The 10595-nt window shown below is 45.7% G+C and overlaps 3 protein-coding genes across 4 annotated transcripts; 1 reads left to right on the top strand and 2 right to left on the bottom strand.

Moving 5' to 3' along the window:
- Positions 1-206: 206 nt before the first annotated feature.
- FOXG_12437 (uncharacterized protein) lies at positions 207-1259 on the bottom strand. Of its 2 annotated transcripts, none has more exons than XM_018392230.1 (2): positions 984-1259; positions 207-927 (listed from the first exon to the last, which is right to left on the bottom strand). In XM_018392230.1, the coding sequence occupies exon 2, from the start codon at positions 860-862 to the stop codon at positions 257-259; it is 606 nt and encodes a 201-aa protein (XP_018251747.1). In that variant the 5' UTR covers positions 863-927; positions 984-1259; the 3' UTR covers positions 207-256. The 2 variants fall into 2 exon arrangements, with proteins under 2 accessions (XP_018251747.1, XP_018251746.1); XM_018392229.1 differs by having other exon boundaries at positions 207-930.
- A 251-nt stretch (positions 1260-1510) lies between these two features.
- On the top strand, positions 1511-3113 carry FOXG_20886 (uncharacterized protein; the record flags this gene model as incomplete). The annotated part of the gene is made up of 1 exon (XM_018401205.1): positions 1511-3113. Exon 1 carries the CDS (start codon positions 2658-2660, stop codon positions 3111-3113), a length of 456 nt encoding a protein of 151 aa, XP_018251748.1. The 5' UTR covers positions 1511-2657.
- Positions 3114-6780: 3667 nt separating this feature from the next.
- Positions 6781-10361, bottom strand: FOXG_12438 (uncharacterized protein). The gene has a single exon (XM_018392231.1). The coding sequence runs from the start codon at positions 10137-10139 to the stop codon at positions 7695-7697; it is 2445 nt and encodes an 814-aa protein (XP_018251749.1). The 5' UTR covers positions 10140-10361; the 3' UTR covers positions 6781-7694.
- Positions 10362-10595: the final 234 nt, after the last annotated feature.

Consider the following 10595-nt stretch of genomic DNA (forward strand, 5'->3'; position numbering starts at 1 on the left):
TTGAGCTCTGCTCCACCAACGTAAAGCTAGCTGCGAGGATTACAGCGAAGGAACAAACCAGTCGATGAAAAGGTTTATGACGAACTTCAAATTTAAGGATCTCCAAAACACGGTCCCTCTTTTAGTGAAAGAGGATTTTACAGGGGTACAAGCCGATGAGAGGCAGTGAGTTTCCTCTTTACTGAAAACGGGATGGACCATAAGGATGTAGGACATAATTAAAATATATATAATTTTATATTGATCATTCCGCAATTTAAAACTGGTACCGACGTCGCTTATCGAATGGTACAAGGTAATCTATACCTTGAATAACCTCAGGGTCACCGAAGACTTCTGCTGTTGGACGATCCAACCTAAAATACGACAACTTGTCAGAAAAGAAAGCAACTCGTTCAATACCCTCCGGTGCGAATGCGGCCTTTACATGCCGCCTGGATTGAAGTTGACAAGAACGAGCTTCTCTACGTCGAAGGAAAGAAAAGAGTTCAGAGACAAGGACGCTCTCTCCTCCGAAATCGAGCGCAAAGAAAGCTCTTACAAGTCTCGCACCACCAGGCTTGTCCTGACTGTCCATGAAGCTTGCCAGCTTGATCTTGCGGGTCCGCAGCGCTCCTAGGCCAAGCCAATCCTCGCTATAGCAAGACTCGAACATGTCTCTCCAAAGACCATGCAGATCCATGCAAGTCACTTCCTCCGTCACCTGAAAAGGCACGTAAACAACAGCAAAAGGTGTCCATCTTCCAAGCCGTACCATCGAGTCAAGGATGGATACATCATAGGAAACCCAAGTCTCATGCTCGTCCAGATCGCATTGCCGACCATCATTCTGCTCCTCACGAGCAAGACTTGAAGAATCCATTGCTTCCGACTTCCCGGCTACAGAAACCGAATGGAACAAGAAGGAGGTTCGATCCCTATCTCACGCTGCTATGTACCGTATCAGCATACAACGAAGACAACTTCCAGCCTGCGTTGCTTACGTCTACGACGAAGACAAGGACCCATATGAGCCCAAACGTCGGTTTGTACCAAGCGCTGCCACCTCACGGTATTCACGGAGAAGGACTCTACTGAGTCACAATGCTAAAACACTCACTGCCTGGTTCGTGACTTAGCCATACGGCTGCAGCTATGTCCTGGTTCCAACCTGAACACAAAGGTCGAGTACCGATAATGTCAAGTTCGCCTAAAGGGCGACCAAAGGCCAAGCCAACATGAGGGACGAGTTCACCAGAACATTGTTTCGCTCCACGAAGAAGGGCGAGGACCACTTTTGAAGTCTCCTTCCACGTGTCGGTGGATACCACACAAAGGTTGTCCCTCTCGTGATTCGTTGCTATCCAAGCAACTAACTAAATGGGTCCCTTCAATTTCCCATTCCGTCCACTCAAATGCGCTGAATGCTATTCGCTTTCCTACTGGTGCCTCAGGCCACTTCTACGTTCGTGGTCCGTTGCTGTTATCTTAAAATGCGGGCGCCTTTTCCGCTGATCTGTGGTTCGCACATTGGTGAATGAGGCTCTGCACCACGATAAATCGTTGTGAGGGCGAGCCAATTTCCATATGTGGGCGCTTGAGCTATGTTCCACTCTTCGCATATTGAGGGGTAAACAGCTCAGCTTTCCCATTTTCCACGTTGTACACTGTTTGCCACCATTCACCGCCACTATTTACCACCAGTATGGAGCTCAGCTGGACCTCACTACTATCAGCAGATATCGCTCGCAATCCCCTGTGGAATTCCAATTGCGTCTATCATCGTCTCACGATGCTAATACTCTGCGGTGAATAGACAGCTAGGCTTTATAGCACTTCTGGACAAGATCATTCACTTTTATGACCAAAGGGAGCAACAAGAAAACACATCTTGAAAGAGCTTTTGGCATTCTGTTTTGAGGCCCTACCTTCTTGCGTCAATCGCGACAAGGGGTCCACTTCGCGTCATACTGGTCCATGTCGCATTCGATTACTCTCGCGCTTTTATGCTTCTCTGACAAAGTCAATAGACTAGGTTAGCAAATTATTAGTAAAGCGAGAACGAGTTTCCAGCCGCCAACTGAGTTTGTTTAGATAGTCTTGCTGGGTGCCAGCGGAATCCGATGAGGCAACCCGAAACACGCTCTATAAATTAGGGTTATCGCTTGCAAGATTTGGATGAATTTCATTGTTGGCTGTTTGCCCACGTCACACCTTTACCATGCATGCTTGGTGCACATTCCGATTGCCTGATGACTAGCTTGAACGGACTCCCGCATATGCGACATGTGCACCAGAACCAAAATCACGATCGCTAATGATTTGAAGACCTTCCTGCTGAGCACCCTCCAACTACCAGTATATCATAATAATACTGACCATACAATCTTCCATTTTCCTTTATCCAACCCTCATTGTCGCCAATCGGTCAAGTCATTACATTCAAGTACAACCCAAGCGTGGCAATAGACCCCAATGTCTAAGCCGTTCGAGCCGAGAGTCGGCACTCCATTCAAACCCCCCAATCTTTTCAACCATACTTGAACGATTCCGTAAAGGCTATTCCAAGATATCTTTTCCGTGTTTCAGATCCCTCATCGTATGGCATAACGAGTCGGGCCGAGGTATGCTCATCAGCCGCCCAAGCCACGATTATAGAGGCTGTTGATCTCTACAAGATGCCGACCGAGGAGGCCGCCCAAGCTCTCAGTGGCCACCTGTGGTGGAATTGTACTCCTTCTGGCCCAGGCGCATGCAATCTCATGTCGTGGACCAGCTCTCTTCTTATCGCCCTCCAGTACGGTGTCTATCGACATAGAAGTCTACAGACCCCTCACGAGATGTCTGATATCAAAATTCTAATGGTCGACACTAGACAGTTTGATCGCCACGCCTTCGCTCGTGATCTGCAGATCCTTGCTGCTTTCAAGGAAGTCTCTGGGGAGCATAAATTAGGCAAACTCTATGAATGGCGCAATGGTGATCTACTTTCTGGAGAATATCTCTCTCAGGGAAAACTTGTCATTGATCCCATGAGATCTTGTCAGGTTTCTTTGGAAGACCTCGTGACCCGAGGTCTCTTCAGTGTTGGAAAATCCGGGAATCCCCCTTATCTTCAGGATTCAGACTGTTAGTCTGAAAGTCCTAGATTTAAAGCTCAAAGTCCTAGATGAAACTATCTAGAGATATAAACCCGAGAAGAGCTCTATATCTCAATAATGAACAATCAAGTTCCATAAAATATATATTCACCCAGCACTACTGCGCAATATAAACAACATCATCACCCCTGTGTGCCTGGGTTCGAATATAAGAAATTTTGATCGTGCACTTTCCTCACTCTACCAGTCACTAGGATGCAGGAACCGAAGCCGATATTAGGTGGGAACCTGGGGCACAGTTCCTATCTATCGACATTTATAAGGACTGCGATCATATCGCCAAATTGGGTCTCTTGCCGATTGCATTATGACCTGCAACATTGCCCCTTGCATGAACACATGGCAATTATCTGGACAGGGATATAGAGCCTTACCACCATAATCCATATAATTGCGATGTTGCTATTGGTAAACCTCTAGTGCAACGTTCAGGAGACCCATATTCTGGGTCTCAGAGCTCACGGCGTGGTTCTTCAGCTGCAACATGGCTAAACCTACAAATATGAACCGTGCCATGTAAGCCAGAGCTGTCTTCCATCAGAAGCACAAGAGCTTGATTACGGCTCCATGGCGAAAGAGTATCGTTCAACCAACTGACGCTACCACAAGCTGGGCTACAAATGTGACAGAACCCGCCGGCCTCATTAAATGCATCTTTTGTGCTGGTGCTGGAGTCCCTGACTGCTGCAATACATCCAATACAAGGGATCTCAGTCGAATATGAGAACTGGAGACTCTAGCTTCACTGCCATGTTACAGATGTTTACCATGCCTAACAGTATACTGTAGTTATGGAATTGTTTCATTCTCTTCGACATCATGGCCATGAGCCTGATGGTCACAGAGCTTTGGATGAAGATAGTTAGGGTCGCCAGAGTAGTTAATACATTATGGCAAAAGTGGGCGACTGATAAGAATAAGAGTCAATCGAGCAGGGCAAAATTTTCATTGCATATATACTGACGTGTGGTGTCTACCTTGACGATATCATGCAGCATATGCAACAAATGGAGGTATATTGTAACATCGTCACGCATTTCGTCTCGTGTGCTCAAAATGTCTAGGATATTACCCTATCAGATGCTTCCTTGATCGATATGCCTTTAAAGTCCTTGATCGGACTCTCTTTGTACATTAATAAATTGTCACTTACAATTCCTCCCATAGCTGTTTCACTGTCGACCTCGGTTCCGACATCACTCATTCATCTTTAAGACTACTTCAAAAGAAAATCAGCTCATAGCTATATACAGTATGCTTCTCATTAAGAGTGAGCCGCAATGCCAACCAAAAGAATATCCGTAATTGATTTTATCAGCCCAAATAGGATAAATAGAAATATGACCGTGACGGAACACCATCTAGTCCACCATAAAGTCTGATCACGATCATCATACCACAGTCTTTGAATGTTCCAACTTTGTTGATTGTTAGAAATACTGAGAAGACATGAGAGATTATGATGCCAGGTAGGAAAGTCTTTATAGAATCGACTAATATGTGAGTTCGGATCGTGTCCTGTGAGCGATCCCTGCCATTCCTCAATAGGCCAGCGATTCTGAAGCCAGTCAAGGTAATCCTGACCGTCGTATTTGCCTTCGATTACCGGAAAAAATAACAGGAGTGATCGCTGTGTTTCCCTTAGGAATTCTTCGACGGTTTCTCTGTCATTGAGAATGCCCATGGTCCATTTGGCAGGGCCAATAGAATCGCCTGTAGAGTCTGCATTGTTCGACGCTCTGTTTCCGAATAGACGGGTCCATCGGTTGGAGGTGATAGAAACATAACGAGACGTCATTGTCGTTGATGTCAAAGACAAGAAGCTGAATTGAGTCAATGAAGAGTAGATGAGCTCCCCGAATAATGAAGTCTGAACCATGATGGTAACTCATGTTGCATACTCCACTCTCTCAACGGTGGCCCAATTTGTAGTGTACGTAGCGTCTCTTGAAAGCTTTGGGTAACTTGCATCTGCAGTTGGAATGGTGAAGGATGCGAGGGGTTTTGGAACTCGATCCTAACCATAAATACTAATCTGATGACAAGGACGATTACGTCCTCGAGCACTTCGGGCTCTAAGTTAAACGGGGATAATCTGTTTTGAACCAAGGCTTGTAGGTCTGGCCTGGGTTTATCGGAATTCTCATAGATAATACGGTGAACATCGAAAACATGTTTAAAGCAAAGCTGAGAGTATGCCCGATTGTCGACTCTAGATTCTCTTTTGCGTTCTGTTTCAAGGAACTCAAAGTAGCTCGACAATGTGAACATGTCCAACTCTCTGGAAGGCCTCCATATAGTCTGGATAAATGCTTCACTCTCGCTCGTTGATAGTGGAGCCGAAGCTTGGTAAAATTGTTTTAGATTTAGCACCTCGCCCATGATGACTGTAGAGGCGCTAGGAAAGAAAGAATCATAAAAAAAGATGTCGTAACAAAGCCTTTTTGCAAACTTTATGATAGTAGTGATCGAAATCGGCCGCCTGATGGGTGCGTAAGAGCGAATGAGGTATTTAAGAGTACCGCTGCTGCCTAAAAGTTTAGGGGACCAATGCGGGAAGTGGAGACAGATTGACAGTGCGAGTCATGAGTGCTGTCGCTTCGAAGAGGTTAGCCTTGTCGTCGACCCCCGGGTATTACAACCAATTAGAATCTATTAGTGGATACATGGGGCATTTATTCAGCCAATCTCATGTGTTTTACCCCCCTGAGGGGCAGGCTTCCGAAAACACGGGTTACCCTATATTCCGGGATGAGTCTTTCCATTCCAGTGTCAATATCTTGGTGGCTACCTAGTTTGCCCCTTATGAATATAAAACTATCAATTTGAACTTTTTACTGGGAATGGAAGGGCTTATAAGTCTGTGTTTCCAAAACCCTGAATATAAATTTATTGCCAGAGCTAAACGATAGAAAATATCGGACATTGCGAAAAACCATTTCGCTGTACTATGTTAATAAATATGAAAGAATTATCATTCGATTTTGTCACCCTGAGATCCTCTTGGTAGTCTCTGGTGTATTAATGCTTGCTAAAAAAGTCCTGTAAACTTCTGCCGCAGAGACTTATGCTATTATCTCGAGCCCTGTGATTTATACTAAATAATTCGAGAGCGTTTCAGTATAGCCAGAAAAACAGCGATGTTTTGGCCATCCATATCCGAGGATTTCGCAGTTATTGGCTTATGAATTATTTGAACTAAATGCTGACAGGCTGTCATCCTAGGCGAGGCAAACTCGTCCATTGGTCTAATATGAAATACGCCTTACATTACGATTCAAGCCAGGCAGTGAAGTAGCGCTTACGGGTCATATTGGCTGACTTGGAAAAGGCCGCTTGCTCAGCGGAATGTGAGTACTAAGAGGTTTGACATTTTGCTCAATTTCTTGACGCGAAAAGGTTTATACAAGGTCCAGTTGCGTCGGTTAGCTGTCACGTCCTTTCCTGGACTTTACACAAGAGGGCCACATTTGCCCTGGAACTACATCTAGACTTCCTACCGATCTTCATAGTTGGACTTGGCATGGAGTATAAGTGAGTGGGAAATAACGACATTGTGATCAACTAAATTCTTTTCTTTATTGTGAATTGCGCACGTCGTTCTGATTTACACTAGAATTTCATGCAACACCATGAGCAATAACATCGAGCATCAGAAGGCTGTTGATGTTTCTCACAACAATTAAGAGACGGGTTACAACCATTAGCCTCTGCAGCGAAACTGTCGCCGAGACTCTTGCTAGCGCTTGGGAGTATGTCCATGACCAAGCCAAATATTTATTGTACAAATAGAACATATAACCAATCTCAACATCTGTAAGAACATTTACATCGCCTAATATGTTACAGTAGCAGCGCTTATCTTCTCCTATTCTCATACCAAAATATCAGGGTATCATTTGCACGTGGTGAGGAGTATACCTCACCATGCAATAAATATTTACTATCAGCTTAAGGGCGAAGGAAGTGGCTTTCAACGCCACGATTTCTGAACCCCTCATTGCCTGGCGGTGGCTAAATGACAAAAATCGCAGCGAAGTACTTCACGCTACTTGGAACGGTAAAGGTGCCGGGGAATTCACGCTTACTTCGCCTGTGGCCCTGCTGCAGTAGGCGGCGAGAGCGGCCGGGTTCGCGTCATGTTTGCTGGCAGTCATTCTCCATTGCGACGATGGCCAACCGCGAGGTGACGGCCAAGATGGCATATAAACTTCGCTATTAGCAGTAACTATCCTGGACGCAATGGTGTTTGTGTGTTCTCGTATTACTGGAAAGATATGCTTGGAGCAGCATCTGACGACACCATTTCTGACTCCGGCGAGTACACTGCATTGGCTTAGGTGGTTCGCATGAGACGACTTTCCTTTGCCGAAACCTTTAGCCTTGCCTTGTTATCCTTTTTGTCCTTGCCCCACTCGTATTTCCGTTTGCGGTTTCCTTATCGAGATCCTCATGATCGGCGCGAATATGTTTGACGATGTATTGAATCGACTTCGTAAGCGGCGCTTCCTACAGGGCGCAGCACCAACCAGTCAAGATCGGACGAGAGCGACCTTAATGACCATTCACTCCGGCCTCTGCCGGCCCTAGGAGCCTTGGATGAGAATCATATCTCAGTCCTTCATTGGTGGGCAATGTGGTCCAGCTCTCGTTTGGTTGGTAGCTATTTTGCTCGTGTTGTCCGTGGTATCTTCCTTGAAAGGATTGATCTTGTATTTGATGTCTTGAGCGATTCCATTCCATTCGCTGGGGATTGAAACCATACGGCGCCTGCTCGTCTATTCTGTGTCCCGACACATGGGGGTTCCAGTAGGCTTCTAGATTATTAGTGTCGAATTCATGGTCATAGTATCCGTATCCGCCCCCTCGGTTGCGTTCCTGTTGTTGCCCTATTAAATTCTCGCCCACGTCCCTCCTATGATCATGATTATAGGAGTGAGGGACCATTCGCTGGAATCTCGGCGCGTTCCGTCGGGGAAAATACCGGCCATTCTGATAATATTGTTCATGGCGTTCATAGGGCCAGTTATTGGGGTCAAAGTCGTTCCGCTTATTGGCGTGTTGCTGACTCCGCCAGTTGCTCTCCTCTGTGGTGCGGAGGCCATTGTCGGTGCTGTGCAAGCGCTCGTCGTAGGATCCTCCTTCTTGAGGATAGCTATTTTCACCAACCAAGTGGACTTTTCGAGCGTTTTGTGTATCTTCTTTCCTTCGGTACGCTTTTCTCTTTTCCGCGAGCATTTTAACGTATTCGGACAGAGTATCAGTGCTTTTAGGGGAATTTACGAAGACTTGTAGATCCGGATCGAGGGCGAGATATAGCCTCGTTAATAGGTGCTCGTTCGACGTTCCTCCACATGCTTTCGCTGCTTTGAAAATCTTGTAGGCAAATGAATGGATGGAGGCGTCACCCATAATATCTTGACGGTCGAATTTGGATGTCTCAAGTATGTCAACCGCATCAGAAACGTCCAGCCTAAATTCTCTCTCAACAGCCTCCAACATTTTTTCTTTCGAGGCCTGCAGTTCCTCCCTATCATTTTGACTTAGCTGGGAACGCCACCAACCTATAGCCGGTCCTCTTAATAGCGTCCACAGATTTCGGGTGACTATATGCTGTTCACTGGGGTTGATCCTAGACCAGTTATCATCAACGGCTTGTATCCACGAATGCACGTCCGAAAATACATTATATTCTCCTCCCCAGCATGTTTGCTCTTTCCGATCAAGGTTTGTTTCTTTTCTCGGGTCGAATATTCCGAGATCGGAGATTTTGAAATTGAGTATATCGCTTCTGGCGGTTAATACGTTATCGTAGTATTTCGGGGGACGATTTTCTTGCTCTTGTCGCAACTCAACAGGTAGGTTGGGTTGACGTTGGAGATTCCCTACAGAGATGGCATGTGCCGACCCCCCAAACTGTGCTCCTGGAACTGGCGGCCATTCTCGGGGTGTCGACCCCCCAATATGAGTAGGCGTCTGGGGTGCCGCTGTCGGTGTTTGCTCATTGGATGAGTGATACCTGGTGTCCGCCCTAGGGTAGTCCGTCCCTAGAGGCGGTGTCTGCGGGTTTCTATGATGAGGTGATTGTTTAAACTGCGTTCTCATAGACAAGTGGTTGGTTGGTTGAAACAACGACGATTTCTTAGTACCAGCTGTGGTAATTGGTGTCGAAGCAGTTGGCTGTGCCCTGACTTGAAGGCCCCTTACTATTTCTTGTAACGCTTCCATGTCTTGTCTCTGCTTCTTCAATTGCCTGTTCTGCGCTTTAAGAAGCTCCGAAACTCCCTTCCATTCGCCCCCGTATTCGGTACTGTCATGATTTGATTGAACTGTGGGCAGGACTCTCCTTTGGAGCTTTCTTGGGTGCTGGTTTCTCACTTCAGGCCTGACGGGCTCTGGGCTCGTAGATGACCTAGTGTCGTCGTCATCGCTGCTTTCTTCCTCAGAGGAATCTATATCGGGCTTTTCAAGCTCTGATGATAAAAGGTTGTTCTTCCGCGCTGTATTAAGCGCTCTTTGGATGATTGACCATTCTTTAAACAGCGATGCTGCGTCGAAATCCCGGCTTGAAACAATACCTTCGATTGGTTTGGATTTACGGCATATTCCCTGTTTATCCTCGTCATAGTCATAGGCGGCAAGGATGTTGAGTTCTTGGAGTCGGCTGTAGGGTTCGCTTTTAGAACTCCATTTGCTCGTTTCTTCCCTGTACTGCGGGTTTTGGAGAATGAAGGTTCGGAAATTCCGTACTCTACTGAGTAATGCTCTTGAAAGTCCCCTGCTGTCGCTTGGTTGCTTGTCGACGATAAGTCCAGTTTTTCGCTCCTGAGTAGAGTTTCTTCTCTCTGTTGGAGAATTCTCAAGTTCCGACTGACCCGAAACTGAGCTATCTTCTGTGTCGAAGGGGTTTATGGAGTCTGGAGTCTTTGACTTTATGCTCTCCGTCTCCTGTAAGTCGGACTCCACGCTCTCAGTGTCAAACGAGGATACACTCGACATAATCGAAAAAGCAAGTACTGCTGCTTAATATAATAAGGCCTTGGATAAGGTAACGGATTAGTCAAGGTCGATGAATGCAATAGATTAGTAACGAATTCTATAATATAGATGGAGCTTATATGTGGTTTGCCTATAGCACTGAGTAGTCAAAGTTCGGGAGTAATGTTTGCTAATTTGCTAGTGTGTTACGCTGGATTAAAAACCACTCTAGGAGAGCCTTACTTGAATCACATAGTCACATAACCAAAGTGTCCGGTTGAGAGAATTGGCCGTATTTATTTCTAGACATAGGCTACTAAGTGATATAAATGGATTGATATGTGCAAAAGATATATCTATAGCTAGGTAGAATATATTGCTAACTTTATTATCTGACCGCTTCTTACTAGTTTACTTCTATTTTTGTAGTTTCTACAAGTGGTATACCTCTTTATACTCCATACTTATTATTATTAC

Source organism: Fusarium oxysporum, chromosome 3, assembly GCF_000149955.1.
Source record: "Fusarium oxysporum f. sp. lycopersici 4287 chromosome 3, whole genome shotgun sequence".
Lineage (NCBI taxonomy): Eukaryota > Fungi > Ascomycota > Sordariomycetes > Hypocreales > Nectriaceae > Fusarium > Fusarium oxysporum.